This window comes from Triturus cristatus, chromosome 2_2 (assembly GCF_964204655.1).
Source record: "Triturus cristatus chromosome 2_2, aTriCri1.1, whole genome shotgun sequence".
Classification (NCBI taxonomy): Eukaryota; Metazoa; Chordata; class Amphibia; order Caudata; family Salamandridae; genus Triturus; species Triturus cristatus.
In genome coordinates this window covers 1,162,870,900-1,162,896,643 of record NC_140582.1, presented here as the reverse complement: position 1 = coordinate 1,162,896,643, position 25,744 = coordinate 1,162,870,900, and the positions used below count along the sequence as shown (strand labels likewise).

The following is a 25,744-nucleotide window of genomic DNA, read 5'->3' as shown; positions in this document are numbered from 1 at the left end:
CTCTCCTTTCTGTGAGTGGCAACAATTCGGTTGCCCATATATGTACGTCCACCTAAAACCTAGGGGCCCAATTCACAAAGGGCCTCCGCACTCGAGGTGGTGGCCTGAACTCGTGGTAGGACCTCCGCAATGAGAAACCGCAATGCGGAGAGGTCCCACAACGAGTGCGGGGTCTTCGCCACGAATGCGGAGGCCCTTTGTGAATCGGGCCCTGGATCTCTTAAGTGCCAGGGCTGCTGGGCCAAGTAGGATTTTGATGTTTTCTTGTTTGTCTTTGGGGGGCTCCTGACGTCCTGCTCATCTTTAATTGGAACATTTATTTCAAGGCAATGTTTTAAAACACACAGATTAGTAAAAGCGGTGAAGCTTATATTTACAAGGCTGAAAGGCTGCACTGCCTGCACTGGTGATGCAATATACAGCACAACTCCCCTCACATACAGACCATGGGCCAGTTTTACAATCGGCCTCCGCACTCGTGGGCGCTATCCCGCAGTCGTGGGCGAGTCTCTGCACTCGGGGCCGAATCACCCCAATGAGAATTCTCATCGCGAAGATTCCGCCCCGAGTGCGGAGACTCCCCCGCGACTGCGGGATAGCACCCACGAGTGCGGAGGCCCTTTGTGAATCAGGCCCATATATCCTAATGTGAGCTTCCTACACATAATAAGAGTGCTCGCAACTGACTATGTGTACGAAAAGAGCACGCTTTCAGCAGTTTCTGTGACCTGATGATTGGCGAGTTCAGCGGTTAACTGGGGGTTGTTGGGCCTTTTCTTTCCCATAAGGATCTTTACAGAAAGTAGTAGTTTGAAGAAAGCGGTTACGTACATTTTCAAAACAGATTGGTAAAAGTAGGGACACACTAAATATCATCTCACACACTGCACTCTGCTCCCTCAACTGGTTGTTGTGAGCTTGTTCACCTGTTTATTGGAGGGTGCTTGGTTTCATTTCAGACAGAAATATTCTTACTGGTCAAAATATAGGCTCTTTTCCTGGTCTGGAACTTTTTTTTGCTTCTCTTGGTGGAACAAGACTATGGTTCATTGACATTGCATATAAATAAATATTGGGTGAAATTGTTTTAATTGCCATCAATATTTTAAAAAGTCGGTTTTTAGAGCAAAATGAGATTTGCGGGTTGTCCCATGCACCTTTTTAAGAGACAAGTGAACACTGCGGAAAAAAGTCTTGCAAGGTACAAGCAGGACACAGCTTTACGCAGAACATGTCTCATGGCAAGACATATATTCTACGCAAATAAGCCTCTTGTGTGCAAAAAATGATACAAATTTGTGTAATTTGCAAATTTCACTGGTGTAATAAAGTTTTGCCATGGCGTAAGCAAGACCTTGCTTCCTGCAGTCACACCCTTCTCGTGCCATGAGAAAGAGAACTTCCAGACATCTCTAAAAGCACCACACTCCAGGTGTCCATTTCAGGTATTCCTACAGCGCCCTGCACACAAAGCATCTCATCCCAACTCCTACATGGACCTGAAGAAATCCCAAGTGGCACATCATTCCGTCCCTGCAGCCTCCTGGTATTCCAACTGGTGACTGTGCTTGAATCCATTTACTCTACCAGCAGGATGGTTGGAATAATCACATAACTCTATCAATATTCACAAATAGCTGCCAGAGCCAGTCCCATCCTGAAAACACAGTCACATTCACTCCATCAAAAGTTGTGGGTGAGGGTGTTTGTGGGGTGCAATAGGACATGCAACACTCCATATGCGTTGCTACGTAGGCAAAGTGTTTTTCCACCTAGAAAAGAAGTGCATGGCATTAGAAGTGCAGATGGAAGTCTATAATTTGCTTCATTTTCTATAGATACAGCTTGGAATATTTGTGAATCTCATAATACCACAAACCTAAGGAATCATAAATAGAAATGATGATACATACAATATTGCATCAATACTACATCTAACATAGTTTTTACATGGTTTGTATCTTTCCACTTTGTTCTTCAATTTCCTCAAATGATGAGATTTTACCTGCTATTTAAATGATCGCGATCAGGCATCACTAAAACTGCATGAAAACTAGTCCTGAAAAAACACCTGCAAAATGTACACTCTGAGATATCAAAAATACATTGATATATTTTTGCATATACGGCTTCGGCTGTCTGGTTCAATGATTATGGTAAAAAAGATCAAATGGGATTTCATAAAAGGTCACGTGTCCTGATGATCATCTTTAATTGTTTCAGGATCTTACCATGAAAACCGAGCTAGAAGCTGTAAATGGGAAGAAAATCGAAGCTCTGGAGGTGTTTGCGCACGCGCTCCACTTCTTCAAGCAGCATGCCATGCAGGTAACTCATGTGACCATCAGTGGGGAGCCCAGCGCAAGGCACGTTGGAAGTTTTTGCAACACTTTCTTGTCAGGGATTTTTCAACAGTCATTTTTATAATGGTACTTATTATAGCATCATACTTTGTTGAGATGCCTTCTACAAACGAATCATTAAACTGATGGAAGTTATGATGACAAAAATTTGCAGATCTTAATAATCACCAAACGGTAGAGGTATTCAAATATAGGTTTTGATTTTCTAGTGTCTGATTTATCTGGAGTATTTTTAAACTATGCATTCTAAACATATAGAGCTGCCTGATTGATGGCACATCTGGAGATGCCTCAATAGAACTGAATTTGAAGCTACCCTTCTTCTCTTACCCTCTTACCTGAGAAGGCCATGGTGCTCCTTCGTATGGAAGAGATTCCTTAATCCTTTTATGAGAGGTTCCGCGTGAAATTTTACTTGTATGCTTTGTGGGTTCAGGAGACCACCAACCTCTCCGCCCCAGATGCGGTGGGTTTTAACTGCTTCATACGTTAGCGTGCTCCAACCTGAGGCTTCATTGATGGAAGTTTTGTTACCAAGTGTTTGCCTTTGAACTCTGTGGGAGTCATTTCACTACAATTCTCTTGACGGCCTTACGAATCATCAGGTCTCTAACAATTGGTTTCATCCTCACATAGATTTAATGCCCATATTTGTTTCCAGCTTGGCAATGACTAACTATGTCAGGTTTGGGGGTGAGATGCTTCAATGTTTACCTCTTTTTTTTAGAAGTACCACAATCCTAGTTTTCTTGTGTGAAGTCAGAAGTATTATATTAATACTCTTGCTAATGGTTTAAGTAACTATTGAAACCTATCAGTGTCCGATCTAATATAAAGATATTATTGTAGACACCAAAATTATTGTTTCTGAATGTATGTCATTTATATATTCAAAACAATTTTCATTAAGGAAGAACTAAGAGGGACATAGTGACTAAAATTGGCAAAAGATAATAAACTTGGCTAATATTTGTATTTATGCTGGTCTATCTTTGTATCTTCAATTCTCGTCTACCCTGACATATGTAAAAGAAGGTGCTCTTAAAGTGGAAACTGGTTGACACAATACATATTACATGTGTCTAACTTGCCCAAGAGTTGTGGAGTCAAGTTCGTCAAAAGTTGTTTTGTAATTCACGCAGCTAAAGTAAATTTTACCCTTCAGTGTTATAACATTTTTCTTTCCAACAATGTAGCCATATGACCCAGCTCTGAAAGGACCTCCACTTACTTCCAGTTGGAGACGGGATCAAATTCAAAGTTCTCTGTACCGCTACAAAGAACTCTGGGAAAAGGCCATAGGTACATATGAATATTCACACCCCCCTCCCACACACCCCCGGTCTGCAGTCCTTAGTTGGGTACTCTAGGTCTAGCAACACAAAACTGAATAGACAACCCAAATGCAGTAGAAACATTGAGGAAATAAAAATATTCAGGTTGAGGGCACCCACCTTTTGATCTCCCTGAACATTCTCTTCCTATCCCTGCCTAAAGTAGCTATATTCAAACCATGGCCGGACTGGCCATAGCAGGCACCGGGCATTTCCCCGGTGGGCCGCCAGGGCTGGGGGCCGGTTTTGGCCCCCTGGGGCCGATTTTGTTATAGGGTTCGTTTTTGCACCATAGCTGCAATATCGGCCGCTGTAACTAAATCGTCAGAAACCGGCCCTGGTTATCAGCTCGGTCGCATCCCCAAACCCCTGGGGGCTGGCCAAGCACGTTGCCAGGGCCGGTTTTGGGTCCCAGTCCGGCCCTGATTCAAACCTTCCTATTCAAGGAGGCTTATGACTCAAAACCAGGCAGTGCCCAAGCCGCGTAGGCTAGTGGGAGCAGAGCCTCTTCAGCCACCTGAGTTTTGAGCACAAGAGGTTTTATACTTGACTACTTTGCAAAAGCATCACATGGGCCTGTCTTATCTAGTCAGATGCTAAGTGGATTTTGGTGACATGTTCCTTGTGATATTGATGAATTAAAGAAACACATACATTTCTCTTGTGAGCCAGTGAAGTATATTAGTTGACTGTGGATAAGTCCTACAACTAACGTTGCTCTGACAATCTTACAGCTCAACAAAACCTATAAAGCTTTCCTTTACAGGTAGAAAATTAAATATCTACCTCCTTGGGGTGGGGGGCGTTTAAGCGTCTTTCTGACCTGAGAATTGGCTCATGTTGCCTCTTAATCTCTATCCACCCAGTTGCAGTGATGTGAACAGGTGCCTGTGGGTATTTCAATGTTGAAAATAGAGACCATGACAGGCAGAGCTGTGCTGAGGTGGTCTCTTTGAGAATTAGTGGAACAAGGTTGATAAGTGGGATTCAACTCTACAGACTGTTTTATGTTTCTGAACTTTGCCTTTTACTTTCTTAAGGAACTCAAGGATCAATGCCCATCCTTGCCAGAAAATGGTGGAGTCAGATGGGTGATCACGGTGCCCGCTATCTGGAAACAGCCGGCCAAGCAGTTCATGAGAGAGGCTGCCTACCTGGTAAGATGACTGGTTTCTGCAAAGGGATGCTTAATGATGCTGGGCTCGGAAGGATGTCAGGGTAAGATCTTTGTCTTAAACGCGAGGGTCGTTTAAATACCCCCTTCCAAAGAGAGTATTGCACATGCAAGATTATGTAAATCGCTGATTTCCCTAAGCAAACTCATATTTCCCCTTCCTATTTGGTGCCTGTTAAAAGGTCTTGAAATCACTCCTATTTAATTAGTCTAAACTCAATGTCAGTGTCTTGTTCCTGAAAACTCAATGTCAGTGTCTTGTTCCTGAGGGTTTCAAGCAGTTGTAAATCTATACTCCAGCGAAGAATGTCTGCGATAACCTAATTTGACTTGGAGTTTTAGATGTTTTGTTTGAAGCTAAGCAATTATTTTGAATCTGCTGTAAAAAGAATCACCTGTGTTTGAGCATATTATGGCCACTAAGGTGTTTATCTTTTACCAGACATATTCCACAAATCCCAGAATTTTACAAAGATTTGCTAGGCAATATCTTGCAGAGCAGAATTTGTCTGTGCACGGCTCATATTTTGCCTTTTCACTGATTTAGTATCCCTTCTTTTAGTGCATTTTTAATTTGCATCAATCAGCTACTGTTAATAAAGATATATCCAGCCCTAATTTCATGAAGGGGCGGGATTGTGATAGAAACGATAAAGAATGGAATGATATAGTTTCCAAACAGGAAAGAGTTAAACTCAATTTAAAGTTCTTAAACATAATCCTGAACTTTGGGCTGCTCAGTCTGACACAGACCCTTGCAATGCAGAATCTCCGTCTCCTGATCTTGAGATTCAGACCCTTGCAATGCAGAATCTCCGTCTCCTGATCTTGAGATTCAGACCCTTGCAATGCAGAATCTCCGACTCCTGATCTTGAGATTCAGACCCTTGCAATGCAGAATCTCCATCTCCTGATCTTGAGATTCAGACCCTTGCAATGCAGAATCTCCATCTCCTGATCTTGAGATTCAGACCCTTGCAATGCAGAATCTCCATCTCCTGATCTGAGATTCAGACCCTTGCCAGGAATTTGTGAAATACTGATCTCTCCGGTTTAGCAAGGAGCCACAGCAGGCACACCTAATGTCTGAGTGAAAAAGTCAATCTTAAATATTATTTTTCTGTGACTAACCTGGTTAACTTAGTATCACAAGCTGCCAAAAGTCTCATGCAAGTCTCAAGTCCTTGCCGCTGGCTCTTGTGTTTACTGGTCACATCTGTTCTAAACTCCTTTCTATCTATCTATCTATCTGTAATACAGGGTAGCAGCTGTCCTACAAGTACTGGGATCTACCCAACTAACCACCTGCAGTAGATTCTGTTCAGTGTGCTTGATTCACAACTACTTTTGTAAATGACAGTTTATGTTAGATGCCCTCCAAAAAGAGACATCTGCTGGCAAAATTCTCAGTACCTATATCTTTAATAATTTATTTTATTATATTGCTGTATATTATTTATGCTTAAAAACAACAAAAGAGTAACTGTTATATCTAACAGATAGGACAGCACAAGGAAAGACTTATTTCTTTAAAAGAACCCTCACTCACCAACCTGGTTGGTGACATGCTTCATCATTGGGTTCCCACCAGAGAGGCCGAATGCCTCCCTGGTGTGCTACAACGCCTGAGTTACAGCGGAGCAGGGTTTTTTTGTGTGCAAGGATGTGCGTGTTGTGAGTAGTGTGAATGTTAAAAGGAGGCAGGTTTTGACCAAAAATAAATTTTAATGGTGGAAAACCGGCGACCGTTAAAAGGGGTGTGACGGACGTTAACTGGCTAGTTAGGTTGACCAGGAACATCCAATTTGGTAAAATGAGTGAAAGCAAGTGGTCAACATGTTTCAGCTTATCAATGCATATTCGCTAAGCATTCATCAGGACCGAGAGAGTTCCATGGCGGTGTGTGCTCGCTAAGGCGCACCCTAACCTATGGAACTGTGTGAACGGTAAAACTCACGGTTCTACCTGTTGGGCCTCCTGGGGTTTCTTAGGCCACTAGACTATGGGAATTGTGCTCGTTTTGCATCATGGGTCCGGGAGGGGGGATCGGTATGTTGATAGGATTTCTACGCTCACATACTCCCGCAAAGCACCTAGCGCTGTCATCCTCGGCCCGAATGGGGGAACAAGAGTGACTTTCCCTCTCTCTCCTGTTGTTTTTTATATATTATTTATGCTTCCCAAAGGCTATTGTGTCCATGAAGCCTATTCACAAAAATATTTTATAGTATGTGTGTTTAAGACACAAAAATAATATCTAGCGATGGTGGATGGAACAAGGAATATGACTGTAAAAAGCAGATGGTACACAGATCCCATATGATCTCCCCAAATATGAAATTGAGGAATGTTAGATAGGATAGACCTATGTAGTGTAAAGAATAAACTCCCTCCAAACTTTACATTATTCAAGACATTACAAGTCACCTAAGAGTTCCAAGACCTTCTAATAGTAATCAGACTATAGTCCTGTGCCTCAGTGGCGTCATCAACCCCCTGCTTTAGGAGCTACAGCGGGGGTGGGATTCTCTTTGGTCTTCTGTCTGCAACTCGGCAGACAAGGGGTCATAATTATTGTGAAAGGGTGTGAGGATAAGTCAGTGAAAGGATGGATTTATAGGTGATGGATGGGTGAGTGAAAGGGTGGTTGGATGGGTGAATGAGTGAAAGGTTGGATGATGCATGGATGTATGAGTGTATGGATGGATGTGTGAAAGGTAGGAAGGGTGGGTGGGTGAGTGAAAGGGTGGATGGATGCATGAGTGAAAAGATGGATGGGTGGACCAATGAAATAATTTATGGATGGGTGGATGAGTGAAAGGATGAATGGACGGGGGATGAGAAAAAGGGTGGATGGATGGATGGATGAATGAGTGAAGGGGTGGATGAATGAGTAAAAGGGAAAATGGTTGAATGGAGTGTATTGTTGAATGGATGAGCCAAAGGATGGATGAATGGGTGAAAGAATGGATAGATGAGTGAAACGGAGGGTAGATAGATGGCTGGAAGAAAGGGTGGGCGGATGGTTGAGTGAAAGGGTGAATGGATGGACAGAGGGGGAAAGGATGGATGACTGGTGAGTGAGTGCAAGGATGGATGAATGAGTGAAAGGGTAAATGGGTGCATACGTGGTTGGATGGGGCAAAGGGTAGATGGATGAGCAAAAGAATGGATGGATGGATGAGAGAAAGGATAGATGTAAGAATGGATGAGTGATTGGATGGAATAGTGAAAGGGAGGGTACATGGATGGCTGGATGAAAGGATGGATGAATGAAAGGGTGGATGGACAAATGAGTGAAAGGGAGCATGGATGATGAGTGTGTGAAATGAAGGATGGATGAGTGAAAGGGTAAATGGATAGGTGGATGAGTGGATAGGTGGATGGATCACAGGGTGAATGGATGAGTGAAAGGATGGATGGCTGAGTGAAAGGGTGTATGGATGGAGGAGTGAAATGAAGGATGGATAGGTTTGAAGATAGATAGGTTTGGATATAGATGGGTGGGTTGATGGATGGATGAAATGATGACAAACTGAATGATGGATGAAAGATTCAACGGAAGACAGAATGTGAGGATGAAATGGTGGATAGCATCGGATGGATGGAAGGGTGAAAGGATGAATGGATACATGCATGGATGGAAGAAACAAGCAATCTGTTCTGTGGAGGGTCGCAATGGCTTGCTTGGTGCCATAAGAGCTTTGGTTTAAATATTTTGGCTACTCCCTCGATGTGCCTCCTTATAGTTAGGGAACTCCTCTGTAACTTGCTATATCCTTATAAAGTTCAGAATGGAGTACTTTATCACATATAAGGAACAGTATGGGTACTTCATGAGCAACAAACAAGCGTGTTTGCACAAGAGAAATATTAAAAAGTGTGCATGCTGCAAAGTTTTCTAAACTGGTGCTATCATCCTTGCAACGCATAAATGAGGATCAATAGGCCAAGCTTGGTGGCTCAGTGGACTAATGCATCTACTCCAGAAACTTGTGTTTGACTTCATGGTCACTGGTTTGAATTGCAGCAGGTCCTTTCAGCCCCTGATCTTTCTGAGGTCGATAAAATGAGCATCATTGAGTTGGGTAATAATAAACACCTGGTCTTCATTGCCAATCTGTCCCAATGGGTGAACGTACAAATACATGTGCTATGTTATTAACCAGGGCCGTTTCTACCATTAGGCAAGACTGGCGGCCGCCTAGGGTGGCAAAAGGGGAGGGCTGCAAAAAACATAAGTTTGGGAATATCTAATGCATTAATTCTTCTAGCCTGGATGACAGGGTGAGAGAGTGATGGTAGTAAAAGGGAGGGGGCGGCATTTTTCAATTCTCGCCTAGGGCGGCAAAACACCTAGTAACGGCCCTGTTATTAACCATGAATCACACATTAAAGGGTTTGAAATTTACTTCTATACATTTGCTTCTACATTTGGCGTAAAATCCGACTGAATCGGAATTTACAAACATATTGCAATGGTACTTCTGGAAAGCTGCAACTGTCACAGTATTCCCAGAAGTAGTTCTACCATTCTTTTTGTCAATTCTATTTTCTCATGTCTCTTTTTGGTAATGCAAAAATTAGGCCTCGAATAGATTTCCGTTACTCCACGGTAATCTTGTGGAATTTTGTGAATTTCATGTTTTACATGTTACGTGATATTCGTTAAATTACACCATTGTGTTACGTGGCGTAATTGCATAAATTTTACAATATAACATTTTGGAACAGGGGCCGGGCAACAACATCAACAACCAGAATGCGAACAGCTGTTGTTCCGTGCACTTATGTTTTTCTGAATATATTTTTAGCATGAAATGCGTGCTTGAGCCCAAAATGTTTACAAGGGAGCATTTCACTCTAAAGAATTGCGCTAAATGCCGAGCTTGCATTTTTGATAAATTGTGTGTCATTTTGGTGGAATTTCGAATAATTTTGCAACCCCCTAAGAAAAAAATTAGCAGTAAGTGCAAATACACATTTTAATTCATTTCTTTGTCCTCCATGGGAAGATATTTTCCGAATGGGAGACTCCCTCGATTATGCTGCCACCAATTTGAGGGGTTTTGTCTTCCCAAAAGCAACTAGTAAACAGAGTCTCTCCACCCCCTAGTAGTAGTAAATCTCAGTTCAAAGAAAGGGAATGCACGATTGGAAAATGTGTGAATCTCCACAAATCGGTATGTTTTGGAGCGATTCTAAACTTTCCAGGGCATTCTTGCCTTAAACCAGTGACGGTTCCTCCGCTATAGCGGCGGAGCGTTGCCCCCCCAGCCATCCTCAAAACTTGAATAACAAAACAGGTTTATTATAGTTTTATTTTTCAAGTTCTAGTCTTGGGGGCGGGGCCATCACGAGGGCAGTTAGTAGAGGGAGTGGTGGTCACTTACTATCAGTGCGCATGTCAGTTTAGCCGTCTCAGGCCGGCCAAAGCGGCATGCGCATTGAGCTGTCTCCAACCCAGCTGCGTTGCTGGGTTGGAGACAGCAAAGCACAGGCTCCCAAGTTCTCTGGCAGCGCAAATTTACAGCGCTCAGGTCAACATTGCTGAGAGCAGCGTCAGGATTGGCCACAGGGAAGCCTGTGTACAGCGAGGACTCGGAGCTAAAGAGTGGCGGGCCTGCACCAGGTACGTTTTTTTCCTTTCTTTTTTTCTATTTTCATCCCTCGTCCTGTCCCCCCCAGTTACCCCATCCTATCACTCCACCCACATAGCTGCCCCTACAATCAATCAATCAATCACTCAATCAGAGTTTGTATAGCACGGCTACTCACCTGTGAGGGTCTCAAGGCGCTGTGGGAGGGGGGCCACTGATATCTGTCTGGGCGCTGGGGTTCAGTAGAAGAGCCAGGTCTTGAGATTCTTTTTGAATAGGTTCAGCAGTGGGGATTGCCTGCGTCGGAGAGGCAGGGTGTTCCATGTATTGGCGGCAAGGTAGGAGTAGTCATGTGCATCTGTGGGATGGTGGCCAGTGCCAGTTGGGCGGATTCGAGGTGTCTGATCGGTACGTGGAATGAGAGGTGGTGGTTCAGGTATGCTGTTCCTGCATTGTAGAGTGCTTTGTAGGCATGTGTGAGGAGCTTAAAAGTGATTCTTTGTTGACTGGGAGCCAGTGGAGTTCTCGAAAGTGTTCAGTGATGTGGCTGTGGGGGGTATGTTGAGGTCCAGTCTCGCTGCAGCATTTTGAATGTTCTGTAGCTTCCTGAGGAGTTTCTGGGTGAATCCAGCCTAGAGTGCGTTGCCGTATTCGAGTCTGCTGCTGATGAATGCATGGGTGACCGTCTTTCTGGATTTGGTTGGGATCTCTCTAAATGTCTTTCAAAGCAGGCAGAGCATGTGGAAGCATGAAGAGGATATGGCGTTGATCTGGCAGTTCGTTGTGAGCGAGGAGTCTAGTATGATGCAGAGGTTTTGAGCGTGGTCCATGGGGGGTGGAGGGTTCCCAATGCGACGGGCCACCAGGAGTGGTCCCAAGCTGAGGGGGTAGGTCCCAGGATGAGGACTTTGTTTTTGTCCGAGTTGAGTTTAAGGCAAATGTCTTTTATCCAGGTGGCATCGGCCTTCTTCCTGCTGTGGAAGTTGTTCCGGCAGCTGTGGGTTCATTGGTGAGGGAGAGACAATCCACTGGGTGTCGTCGGCATAGGAGACGATGGGGCTCTTGACGATGGCTGTGAGTGGGGCCATGTAGACGTTGAAGAGGGTGGGGCACAGGAAGGAGCCCTTGGGGGACTCTGCAGCTGATCTCTGTGGGTTCTGATAGGAATGGAGGAAGTCTGACTTGCTGTGTTTGACCGGCGAGGTAAGAGTGGGCCCACTCCAGGGCCTTGTCGTGGATGCCGGCGTTGTGGAGTCTCATGATTAAGGTGCGGTGGGAGATGGTGTCGCAGGCAGCAGAGAAGTCCAGAAGGATGAGGGCTGTGGTTTCGTCCCGGTCGAAGAGGGAGCGGATGTCGTCGGTGGTGGAGAGGAGTGCGGTCTTAGTGCTGTTGTTGCTTTGGAAGCTGGATTGGGAGATGTCCAGGAGGTGGTTTGCTTCGATGAGCTACTGCTTAAAACTCTCACTCCCCGCCCCTGGGAGAAGTTTTACCCTTAAGAAAAAATATGAGCAGATCTATTTATGAGCATTTTGTGAATCACAGCTGTGACTTTATACTCATAAAAAATTAATTTGGCATGTGCAAGTTGAGCTTGCATGCCTGCATGGCTTTGACAATCGCTCCCCGTGGGTTTCTGGCCAGTTTCTCTTTTATCCTGTTGCCACTTGAGTTGATCGATGCCAAACCCTGTAAGTCTTAAACATCAATGTGTGTTTTCTCGAGCTGGATATTTATCAAGAGTCGTATCCAAGGGCAACTTCCCCTAGTGACGGCTAACTCTCTACAAACTACTTAAAATCCTCTGATGACAGCCAGTTTGGACATAATAACTTTCCGGGTATTTGCACCATCCTACAGAGATGTTGTTACACGAGGGGGTTATGTAGATTTCTTAGATTCAACTTCTTTTTATCCTAGTTGATTTTAACATTACACTAAATATCTTTCCTTTTGCGAAAGTAATCCAGAGTTTTATTCAATCTGACTGTAATGCATTCCTTTTATGTTGTGTAAGAATAAAAAATAGTTATGTCCAGAGAATATTCTTAAATAATATTATATATTTAGGGCAAATTCTTTTGATTCACTTTCTGCTTTGTATCTCCAGTGCCAATAACTTTCCACATCTGTCACTAGGAAAAAATGATGCCTTTGCCAACGACGAGTGTTGGCAACTATCTGTAGGTGGCGGAAAATCATTTGTTCCCAAATGAAGTCCTCCCGCGTGAAAATCTGAGGTTCTGCCTTGCTAGACCTACCAGGGCCGGCTTTAGCGCTGATGACGCCCTGTGCGACAAGCACTTTTAGCGCCCCCACATCCCATGACAACCTCTTCGGAGTCTCTCCCTACCACCTGCAAAAGTGCCCCTTATCTCTTCCATCATAATATATTGCTAAACACAGCATCCCCCTTAGGTCACAGCGCCTCCCTCCACAGGTCAGCGCCCAGTGCGACCGCACCAGTCGCACTGCCCTAAAGCCGGCTCTGAGACCTACTTTCCACCTCGGGAAGTCATTCCTTCCTTCACGCAGTCGTGTTCATGCGGCCATTTTTCATCTTCTTTCATGCTAATGAATTTCTTATTGTAAGAATGCATTTTTTAATAGAAAAGGCCATTAAATATACTTAATAAAGTAGACTTTGTTGCTATTATATTATACTACTACACTACGCTACTATGTCGTTTCATTTGCTACAGACAAAAGCCTGAGCCCTGAGGCCAGTCAAAGACTGTTGGATCTGAAGATACTTTACTGAAGAGTTGTGGTGTCTCCCCAAGGAATTATGGGAAATCTTGGGGGAAATGTTGCACTTGTAAGCCCAAAGGGCTAGAAAAGTATTGGCGTACGTTTTTGGTATGCCTTAGAAGAATTCAGAGGTAAATGTTCACTTGAAAGGTCATTACAATAAATGTCAAAACATTGTAGGCTTTAAGGACTCCTTTAAGTGGGAGACACAGATGCAATTTCCTATGGGGTGCGGTGGCTGCCCTAGAAACCTCTGTGCGTTGTATCAGCAGTGCGCAGCGGCTCTCACTAGATGCAGCGTACGCCACTCTTTGAATCTTCTACATGATGTGGGGGCTCCCCAGATCTATCCTGCTCGCAGCGCCGCCTCCTGCACCCAGCCCTTGCGACCGACAACATTTGCAATCTCCGCAAACGGCGTTCCCCCATACCGCCCTCGCGGGGTACGGGCAATGTTCAGGTCAGCAGCTCACGAACGTGTCATTTACAACCTGCAGGACCAGTCTGCTGTGTTCCTGCAGAGAAGGCGCCTTTCCTCCGGGATGACTCCTGGCATAATCTGCGGCTTGCATCACCATACCGTACCTGGCGGGTTACGTCAGTGGGACCCTGGCTCCTCATACCCCCTCCCCCCTGCGCCCCATCCCTTCCCCTATACCCCCACTTTATCGCTGTCGCCTCTCCTTCTCTTTTACTTTCCTCTTTACCTCTTTCGTTCTCTCCCTCCTCTACGTCGCTTTTGTTCTTCCTCACCTCCTTTTTTCCTTCCTTCCCTTTCTTTTTTCTTTTTTCTTTATTCTTTTTCCTTTCTTTCATCTCTCTTCCCCTCTCCCCCTTGGACACGCCTTGACGCCTTGCCCTATCATGGGTCTGCACCGTTTTCCGTTTGTGGACACGAGCATCACCTCTTCCTGCCCTGCTGAACGGTTCTTGTCACTAGCATGGGTGTGGTGTTGGGGGCCCTAGGCCCTCATGCTGGGAATGACGGACGCAGGACACATAGTTAGATGGTAGTGGGTTAACTGGCCACGAGCACGTGCGCTCGGCCCTTTTATTAGCCTAGTCACCTGACCCAGTGACGTAGGTGGTGGGTGGGTGTAAAGTGTAGAACATACACTTCTGAACACTAGAACGTGTCCATGCTAGGACACTACATTCCTCCCAATTTGTTTTGCCACGAGCACGTGCGCTCGGCCCTTTTATTAGCCTAGTCACCTGACCCAGTGACGTAGGTGGTGGGTGGGTGTAAAGTGTAGAACATACACTTCTGAACACTAGAACGTGTCCATGCTAGGACACTACACATGGGATACTTTTCACCTCTCTTCTTTGCTACAATTCCGTCACCCCTGCACTCAAAGCCCAGCCCCCCCAACTTCCCCTCCTGGTTACTCCCGTCCTTTCTTGTTGGATTTTTCCACACCTTACTTCCCCCTTTGAATCAACTGGGCCTTGTTCCTGGATGTCGAGGATTCTTATACTTATGGTTACTTACTGTCACTATTATATGCAATGTGTGACTCCCTCCCCCTCTCTTTCCATATCCCTTCCTTGTCCTTCCCTCCTGCACTTTGTGCATCGTATTGTGCTTTGCTGTACACCTGAGCCCTTGTTCTGTCCCTTCCCTATCGCCTCCCCAGCTACACCATTGACTGGCAAACTCTTGGAAGAAACCAGCATCTACAGGGGAAAACATCTGTCTAATGGGACACTGGACGCTGGGAATGCACAAGCTGCTTTACATGTGTCTCTTGTGACACCACGACAAACGCTATTGCTGGGAGCTGCACGGTCCATACTGCGTATGAAATCGGTTCTAAACTATTTGGTCATTTGTTTGTAAAATTATAACCAAGTGCCCAATGATGTCATATTCCACAAATAACAAGTGAAGTCACTAGCCATGACTATATGACGGTAGATCCTCATGTATACTGTACTGCACAGTGGTAGAAATGACCGGGATATCCTACATTTCATGCTCCCAAGTGGACTCCGGCAACCTAAATCCTTTGATTCCCTCCCCTAAGTCCACTTTCCTATCTGTTTATGCTGCGCGTTTCCAGTAACACGTGCTGATGTTCTCATTTTGAGGTACATTGGTGTTCCTGTATATCACACAATGGTCCAGAGTAATGATTACCAGAGGTTATGAAGATTAATGTGATCACTATTTCCCCCCTAAAAGAATGGACTGAAAAATTAGTAATCAGCAGTCCATGGAGTCATATATTCTCATTTCAACAAACCCCATATGTTAAGTAAAAGTTTCTTGTAACGGTTCAAACAAACTACAAATTAGACCTGGGCGTTAAATTTCGTTCCGCTCGCGGAATTTGCGATATTTTGACATTTTCGCGTTCCGCGGAGAGCGCGAAAATGTCAAAACTTTCGCAGTCTGCAGCAAAACGGAAGTATTTTTCTTGTTCGCGCTTTAAAAATGCGTTCTCGCGTGCGCGGTCGCGACTTACCGGGTCCCTGCGTTCGCCGACGAGTTTTCCTATCCGTTCGCGCGCGCCACAAGATGTTGGATTGTTGGTAGCTGGTCGCGCTATCCCGCGAGAGTTTCCGATCGCGAACACATCATTGCGATCGCGAACAGGAAATAAGCATCGCGAGCAAGACGGCCGCACCCATTAGCGACCGCATGGGCAAGTTGGAGATATATTTCCGTGCGAGCACGCAAAAACACATCGCGAACAGGCGGGAAAAGCAATCTCCGCATCTTCGCGAAAGTTCCGCATGCTCGCGGAGATTTTGTGCAATTTCGCAATAATTTGCGAAAGTCAATTTCGCAAATTCCGCCCCCCCTTACCACAAATTGAAGATGTAACGCCAATAAATAATACAACCAACATCATCTCATTTCGTGAACCTCTGTTTAGAGCCTGCATGTTGGCCAGACAGGCCATTCCCTAATCTATGGGCAAATATCCAAGTTCTTGAAGGAGCACACAACAAAGAATACCTGATGTAGGTATAATTTGACACATGAATTGGAAAGTTGTTTGCATTTTGATATCTTCTATAGTCGTCCGCTTCTACTAAACCTTTTACTGGTTGTCCGTGAGTAAGGCCACCTTGAGGTTTATAACAGAAACATCTTTAGAAACTTTTCCTCCTCATTGTAGAGAACATGTTCTCAGATCATGAATGCTGAACCCCTCTGCTCTTTGGGAATCTAAGGAGATGATTCACAAGTAAGCAAATGTCCTTCCTGACCATTGATACTATAAAGAAAGCAAGACACTTCATTGAGATATTGAACTCCATAAAACATTAACAAGAAATATTTGTAACTGCAAGGGGGGAAATACTTCTCTGTTGGAAAGTGTTGTCAATGTATACACTATCTTTTAAATTAAAGTATACATGGTTAGATAATAGTATGGTCAGTTGCTGGTGCTCAATTCCTTTACAAGATCATTGAAAAATCCATTCATTCACACATTCAACATTCTTGTTATCAACAAAACACTAAGAGGAGAGTATGGCTGCTATATTTGTGTACTTCTTGGCTGTGGTTGTCTGGCCCCCTCAGCATTGAGGAGCATTGCTTAGTCTTATCACCTGCTTCATTTTACTTATATGTCATTATTTTTACTTCTCTGAATGGTCTCCTTTCCATTGTTTTCCTAGGGTCAAAACTGGATTCTTTCACGCTCCCACTAATCTTTCAATCTAAAACAACCCAAAATCGTGTTTGAATGAGAGCAAAGCTTTTGGAATTCATTTTCAAATATTAGATTTATTCCTAAAACCTTCATCTCCTCACTCCGCCATGTGGCAAGATATCCCTAGTCTCTGTCCCATCTTGAATACCCTTTCAGATGCAAGAATAACATATGACTGACTCTGCCTCAGGCAGGTCAGCCTTCAGATGTTACCCTGCAAGTGAATGACTGTGCCCAGCACAACTGGTGATTCAGTCAGTTGTATGACATATGTATAAGTCTAAACCAACCCCACTGGTATTTCATAGCCATGTTAATAATTATTGCTACAGTCTGTCAATGGTCATGTTGACCTGTTCTAGAGTTTCCTCTGAGTCAGCCCATCTTTTGTAATTGGTCTTGACAAGTGACTGCAGTCAGTGCTTAATTTGTAAAAAACGTAGTGCCAGGGCCCTCGACATGAGGACACTAGAGCGTGCTCCATCCGTTGCACCTGGCAGCATTGCCAATGACAGCACCAACACACTACTAATCATCACACTCTTAAAAGTGTGACAGTTCATACTATTACAGGCCCTCAAAGCTATAAGAATGGCTTTGGAGGGAAATACTAATAATTGGAAATTTAAATGTAAATAATAAACAGAAGTTTGTGTGCTTGTACCTAAATTGGGAGACACCACTATCCTGTGACAGACAGTCATAAGCCCCGGTGCTGGCAATTAAGTGCTGGTGCTGAGCACCGGCACAAATTAAGCACTGACTGCAGTGCTACCGTTTTGCCCTTTGTCATGTTACACTTTCAGCCAGTCGCGATATTTTGGTCAGAATCACTCTGCCTTCTGGGATTTGTAGTTTTGCTTTTTTTCATCATACACATGTGCGTCCTAGTTTCTGAATATAAGGTGCATCACACTTGTCTTGGGGCCTCTAAGAAGTTGTGTAAATGACTGCTGCCCAGCTGTGCCAATCTTTAAGAGATAGGTTAGGGAGAACAGTCATATACATACAAAAATGATGTTATTAGGAAATAGGTCAGACAAGCTCTGCCTAAGTAAATGCACGGATTACTGAAATTATACAAACTCCGCAACAAGGGTCACTGCATCTCCATGCCTGGCATGGTTTGTTCTTTCTCAGCACGTGAACAATAATCACACACATAAGTAGATAAACCTAGGTCTCTAGCAGCTGGTTGTCACACATAAGTCTACAGCATTTCAAGACTTTCAAAGCCAAACATTCCTGGGCAAATGAATTTACTCCACCACCTGGGTGATTAAAGAGATCAACCTTCAATTTTTATTTTTATTGTGTTTTATTTTGACGGTTTTGTATAGCGCGAACAAGAGCCTTGCGGGTATCAGAGAGCTTTACAGAGCAAACATAGAAAAAAAGACATGTACATATAAATACAAAGAATTATGTGAATACAGTACTGGTAACAGAGATTGGCACATAACTACATGAGTGTATAGGACGAGATCAAGTGAATTTGGACATGAGAATCAATTTCACTTCTTTTTTGAAAAAAGCCGAATTCAATGAATCGTCTCCAAATTACAAAGAATTGAGGAGCTATTTTAAAGCCTACAAACAAACAGAAACACCTGCAGTGCACTTCAGACAGCCATCCTCTACTAGTAGTTATTGATAAGACAGGGTGTTGGATCCAGCATGCCGTACATGCCATCGTCAGTATGCCTCAATGCCATCTTCGATCATCAGTACTTTTTTATTGTCTCAATACATATCACCATACATTGAAATAACCCACGCCACCTCATGGAAAACATTTCACAATGTGATCCCAAAACTAAACAACTAAGACAGATGAGTAGAGGGCGGCTCTACACCAACAATCCACATTGGCTTGTAAAGACTCTACAACAAATATGTTGGTTACACATAATGTTGTGGATCTATTATAGACTGGTCACAGAAACATATATGGCTCGATTCACATCAGTAAACTTACACTTTGGTGTAAGTTCACTCTTTTTTACTATTCACAAACAAATGATTCAATAGTAAAGACACACTAAAGTATACAAAAAGTATGGTTGGAATGCATGAGTTAATTTCAGCCACTTGTAATTACTTGGGGCCGCCTCACAATCCATCATTATTTTGCTCACCATGCCCCCTCAGTTTGGACCCAGCTGTAGGTCAATCAGTCTTTACCCTGTTCCAATGCGAACAGTCAAAGCCCGAACTGCCAAGCCAGGTTTTCCCTGAACCAGAACAGGTTCAGAGAGGACCTTGCTTGGAAGTACGGCTGGACTGTTCCCATGAGGAGCAGGGTCTTGGCTGATTTGCATATAGCTGGGTCCAAACTCAGGTGGCTTATTGGGCGAAAAATTATGGTTTTGGAATGCGGTGCTAGCGATTGCCAGAGGCTGAGATTAATTCAGGCATTCGATCCATCACCTTGTTGTTATTTCAATAGGAGTTGCGGCTGGCATGAATCGTCGGTGGGGGCCAGGGGGTCGCGTGGGGAGGGGGTGGCATGTGGGGGGGTTAAATTTAATAATAAAAAAATTACACTTACCTTTCCCGCCGGCCAGGTCCCGCGTCGTCTCTCCTTCTGCTCCTGTTCTCCTGCCTCCGATAGGAACAAAAAGCAGGCAGCCAAGATCCCATCCTTAAGCCAATCACAACGCTGAAAGCAGCATTGTGATTGGTCGGGATTTGCCCAGCCAGGTGCTAAGGCCCCGGCCATGTTCTCCATGTAGGCTGCATTGCAATACTGCTTCTCGAATAGTGTTGCTTTATATCAAACCGCACCTAGGCCTGCCCACCCCACGTCATACATGAATTCCGCCTCCCGCGCAACATCCTCATACCAGCGCATGACCTCACTCCTCTCCCCCACACCCCCCTCTTTGCCAACTCAGAGGTGTTCGGACATTCAAAACCAACAAGCATTGGCATAGCCAATAGGTCTCGCCTTTGGGACCTTATAAGTATTTAGTTATGCAGCACAATATCCTTACTGCAACAACATTAACTGTTGCATGGCTAAACACTTATAAGGTCCCAAAGGCGAGACCTATTGGCTATGCCAATGCTTGTTTAATTATGTGATTGTAGGGTTCAGTCTGATTTCAGGGGACAGGTAGTCCCAGATTCTGGGGTCATTCCTGAGAAAGCTCGGTTGTAGGTTTTCTTTCTACAAATCATCATCCTCCTACAAGTATGACAATTCGGACTATTCCAGGCCCCCAAAGCTATAGAAATGGCCTGGGCAGCAGGTAATAGTCATTTTAATGTATATTGATTTAATAATCACCTGTTGTTATGGTCATCTTTTAATTAGTCTGAGAGCGTCACCTTGAGGCAGACTGTCACAAGCTCTGGCGTTGACAATTAAGTGCTGGTGTCGAGTACCAGAAACCACCAGCTCAAATTAAGCACTGCTCTGGATCAAAGTCTGTTGAGGAAAAATATGTACTGGACCCCAAACATGAGTGCCGACGGGCATCACCTGCAACCACCTCTGGCTTAAATTAAGCACTGGTATAAATAAAGCATTACTGGTGGCTGGTGATGTGCTGAGAAATATTGAAGAGAAACTAAATAAACAATGATTAAATGTCTACTGCAGTACAACTGAACTTCTGTTAAATTGCATTCTAAGTGACTGTTCATATGACAGACCTAATTTGTCTTAATTTCTCCTTTCACTGGGGCTCATTTAGGTTGCCCACAATGATAGCTCATTGGTTCCTTAATGATGTGTTAACTGCACTCTCTTCTAGTGTGTAAACCAAGATGGAAAACCCTCCAGTCACCATGACCCGTCTTTATTAAAGGCGGGTTTTTCTGAAAAAAAGATTTTAAAGTGCATAATGCCAGGAATGGCCGAGAAAAGAGCATGGTGTGCTTGGTGTTCCCTCAAAGGGCACTTGCTGCCCTGAAACACAACCACACTATGATAATCCGGACACTACACCCCTTCTTATATCAAGATAGTTCTCACAGAAACAAGGCACAGCTCAGCATTACTGGCACTAACCGGTTCATTGAGTGGCAAACTTTACCACGTCTTCCACATTCCCTTTGATTCTAGGTTGAAAATTCCTATTAAGGGAGACATGGGTTGAGTCAAGATGATGACTAGACTAAACGTTGCTTTTTTACTGCTCATTTTAGTGAACGTGTCATTCCCATGCTTAGGTCTGACTCCAGAGAGTGCGGTTCTAATGTAGTAAATTAGAAGTGATTCAGGGCCAGGTTGATAAAAGCACTGGCTGGTAGTAAACAGCATTAACCATGACCCAAAAGTCACAATTGTCTGCTTTTTACATGGTTGTCCTGTTTATTTGGTCTGTTGTGAGTTAAATATTGCCAAATTTCAAGGCTTTTGGGTTGAGTGTTGGACTAACAAGGGGTTGTGATCTTCTCATCAGGCGGGCCTGATTTCCCGTGACTATCCAGAACAGCTATTGATTGCCCTGGAGCCAGAGGCTGCCTCCATCTACTGCAGGAAGTTGAGACTCCATCAATTGGTTGACCTAAGCTGTGGCCCGCTGACCAATGGTTTTTCACCGGATCGATCCGTTGATTCAAGCTTCCGTCAGGGTAAGCATTACTGTCAGCACTGGTTCCATACTCTTCCAAATAACTGTATATGTTGCGCCTCTGCTGTTCTCCGAAAGCTTGTTCAAATCTACACTATCATCAGGATTAATCCGAAAGGATCATGGGTAGATTTTATTTAAAATTACAGTATGCTATGTCACGTAATTGGTATTTGTATGCTGCACGTATCATTAGTATATTTATATCTCACAAAAGAGTATGGCACTTTTAGAACATTCTATTTTTTACTCTCACGTGTCATGGATTAGAAGGATATTGGAAAAAGATATCTCAATCACATTTTTTGTGGCATGCTTCATCATTAGTGTAATTTTCCCCTCCTAGTAGCAGAGTGCCGCTGGGATCGACCGACTTTGTTGATAGAGCTCTGTATAAGTAACAACTGGATATTTGTGGGGGTCCAGGTATGATAAAAATACCTCAGAGTAGACCCAAATCATATCTCCTTTACATGTGGGTATCCTGGGTATGGATAAAGAGAAAGAGTGTTTGATGGCTGTCGAAATTAATGTTTTGCACATCAACTATTTGTCTGCCAACAGGTTTCAGCTGTTCTTAGTGCCTTATCAGGTCAGTGGCCTTCATCAGGGCTTTGTAGATCCCTACCTAGTTCCTGTTCAGTCATGCTTTCATCTAGTGTAGTGACATACAGCTTTAATTTCTGCAATACTCATTTGTAATGATAAACCTACTACGTTGCCTATGTTTTCCTCTACTTAACTGGGAGCGAACTAGATGTGAGGAAACCTCTAATTAAATTGCCATGAGAAGTTTTATGTATCTTTTCATAAAAGTGACTTAATTCTTAACCACAGTAAGGTTACGGTCCTTAAAAACAGGATAATGTTTGGGCCAAAAGGCCTAACTCAATTTACTTAAGTCTAGCAGCAAGTTCCATCAAAGTTAAAAGTGTTTGCGTGTCTGAAGTGTGCGGTCCCCATCTCTATCCTCTATTGAAATCATGGATGGTAGATAGGAAGAGTGTGAATCTGCTGCCACGATCTCCATCAAAAGGGGCCGAGGCCACCACTAGTTGCTGTTCACGCCGAGTTGACAGCATGGCTCAGGGAAGCAGCCACACCTGGCTCCATAGGAATCTTCACATGTGTGCCTGACCAGGGTGCCATAGGGCCAACAGCACATTTCGTCCAAGCAGTGCTCTTTCCTTGGTCTGAATCTTAATATATTCTGGTTCTAATTGAAATCTTTGTCCAGCAGCTTATCCAACTTCTACATACTACAGTCTTCCTTATTAAGTTTTCTCTCCCATGTGTATTGTACATGGAGACACTACTGTCTTTTCTGTCTTGTTGTGTCTTGGGTGCTTCATTTCAGTTCAGCAGTGAGTTTAGCCACAGAAGTGTATAATAATTCCAAACATACAGCCAATGTCTTTGTCATTGAAAGCCCCAACACCACAGCCTTGTTTTATTGTCATTTAATCCAATTAACTATTTCTATTCGTGTGGATAAAACAAGCGGAATGTCTTTACCAATGCTTGTTTTCTTTATAAAACACAAATAGAAGAAGGTCATTTGGACCGAGGAGTGTCAGAAGGCTTTTGATACACAGAAGGAGGCACTGTGTGTACAGCCCCTGTACTCAAGGCATATGATTTCAGCAAGGAGTTTGTGGTCAAAAAAGATGCTTCAGAACATGGGATTAGGGGGCATTGTTATCACAGCTGAATGATGAGGGTCAGAATCAACCTTTATCAGCAGTAGACTACTCCCCAGAGAGCAATGTTGGAGTGCTATAGAGAAGGAAGCCTTTGCTGTGGTTTGCTCACTGAATAAGCTGAGACCTAACCTGTTTGGGACTCTCTTCTGGGCTCAAACTGACCACAAGCCTTTCAGATGGCTCATGCTGTTGAGAGGGGAAAACCCCAAACTGGTGAAGTGGTCCTTCTCCTTACAGCGAATGGAATTTGCATTGAAGAACATACATGGGACTGACCATGCCAATGCAGATGGCCTTTCTCGGTTCTTCAGCTTATAGGAGAACTGTTAAGTGAATGGCTGAGTTGCTCCCCACCTTTCATATGGAGGGTGGCATGTATGAAAAAACATCTTTTTGCATGATTAGCCCTATTTCTTATGTACTGATGCTTTTGGTTCTTTTTAACTCTGTGCACTGGGTCTCGCCTCAAAAGCTGTTTTCACTGTAGCAGGGTTAGATATCCCTTAGGAAAGCACTTGGAGTTAATATTGAACTTAAATAATATTATCTCTGCTTAGGAACAAGATTTTTAAAAAGTTAGGTTTTGAACTTTTAAAAATATTTATTACAATACAATTCTTTGGTAAAGTTGATTTGCAACAAATATTTTACAAAAGGTACTTTTAAAAAGTCACCTTTAACCTGCCTAAAGCCTTTAGTAGCCCATTTACCTGAGCTTCCTGCCATCACCCAGGAGCGGAATATCTCCCTGATGAGATGTGAACTAGCTCTCGGAGCTGAGACAGACTCCTCGGATGTGGGGAGAGGTTGACCTTTCCTTGACAGGATGGCCTGGGTGTCTGTGCCCTGCCCCTTGCATAGCTTCAAAGGATGCCTATCCTGTCACTGGCAGATGTACCTCACACTTGGGCCTGCCTTTCTTTTGCATACCTCACCAGCCAGGATCCAAACCCAGTGAGAGAGAAGCTGCCCCCAGAACCAGTTTTGTGTGACCACAGGGGAGGGGTTGCTCATGTTCCTGGGCACACCTCTGGGGGTTGGCACAGGACCTCTGCTGTGTGGAATATAGGTTCTATCATCTTGGTTTTAGGTAGAGATGGGCACTATGGAATTGTTTGCTGTAGGACACACAATTACTGCTACGAAAGTGGGTAGGGTTACCCTTGGAAACTTTTTTCCCCTATTGGTTAGGGAGGGGCCAGAAGTCATTCCCTGCCCCCACAGGCTAGTGCCAGGCATAAATGCACCACCCCGGGGCACCTTCTTCAGAACAGTACTGGACCTGTGAAAGACACAAAAAGGACTGTACCTGCTTTTGAGTACTGTGAGGAGAACCCGAAGAGCTGTACCTGCTCCCACTTGTACAGAGGACAAAGAAGTGGCTGACCTCCTGTTAAGCTGCAGGGATACAAAAGTAGCAAGGAGTCCACTCTCCTGAAGAGCCCTGCTGACCAGTTTCCACTGGATCTGCCCTGCTTGGCTTCCGTTAGAGTGACTCCTGACCCCAAGTGCTGTTCTTGAGGTCCTGGAATACGTGGCTGGTGTCAGAGTCTACTCCTTCTACCTAAACTTCGAAACCTGGCCTCAGAAACATCTTGCTAACTTTTTGCCTGCGGAACTGTCATGGGACCGGGACCAACATGCCAGCCGATCCAGCGAGGGTGGGCCCGACTTTATCACAGCTCCCGCTATGTTCTCTGCCACAGCAGCAAATCTGATTCAGTGGGCCTGACGGCTGCCAGCATCGAACAACGTCAAATCCTCTTCGGCTACGGCCTAAATCCTTACCCCGCTGAGGAAATTCAACTTCCAGAGTCTAAGTCCAAAGATAGAAGGCTTTACTGGACCCGACACCGAGCAACATCTGTCGAGGTTAACAACTGCCTTGGTGCGATCTCTGGACTTTTCCCACTCTCAGATTTTCCCACCTTTGTCGATGGCTTCACCCAGACCTCGTCCTTTGCCAACATGTCGGCGATAAGCCTGTCTTCGGATCCAGCCTGCTGCCTTGCTCTGCTGAGGACTCTACCTTCTTGAAAACTTTCCAAGTGTGAAGATAACTTTCTGACTGGGAACCATCCCGACCTGTGTATCCAACGTCTGCTCCATCCCGGTCAGCTTTAAACCTTTCTCTTGCCCAGGTCTACCCTGGTCAGTTGCCCACGGTTGGAGCTTTGCGCTTTTTAACAAAAACGGTTATTTAAAACTTTAAAAATCTACATCTCTGGTTCACCTCATTGAATTTTTGCCGTTTTGGTGTCATTTTGTTCATTAAAATATTCTCTATTTTTCAAATGGCAGTGGGACTTAATTGTGTTGTATTTTTGACTTTTTTTTATTGTTTTGCTGCTTCTAAATGCTTTACGCATTTTCATAAGTTAAGCCTGTCTGCTCTGTGCCATAGCTGCCAGGGGTTGGGCTCAGGTTTAAATTACTGAAACCGTTATAGGACCTAACAAGAATAGTGACATTATTATTTTTATTGGACTACCACCCGCCCCAATTAATAAATCATTTTCTGACAATACCGAAATGATACATGTTCGCATGAGATGTGCCCAACA

At 44.1% G+C, this 25,744-nt stretch overlaps 1 protein-coding gene across 1 annotated transcript in view; it reads left to right on the top strand.

The window, feature by feature from the left end:
• LOC146863287 (heat shock 70 kDa protein 12B-like) overlaps window positions 1–25,744 on the top strand; it is a 209,444-nt gene that overhangs the window by 120,953 nt on the left and 62,747 nt on the right. Inside the window, exons 6-8 of the mRNA XM_085642702.1 lie at window positions 2,224–2,328; window positions 4,738–4,854; window positions 21,307–21,478. Coding sequence (XP_085498828.1) covers window positions 2,224–2,328; window positions 4,738–4,854; window positions 21,307–21,478 — 394 coding nt within the window. The remainder of the gene's footprint in view (window positions 1–2,223; window positions 2,329–4,737; window positions 4,855–21,306; window positions 21,479–25,744) is intronic.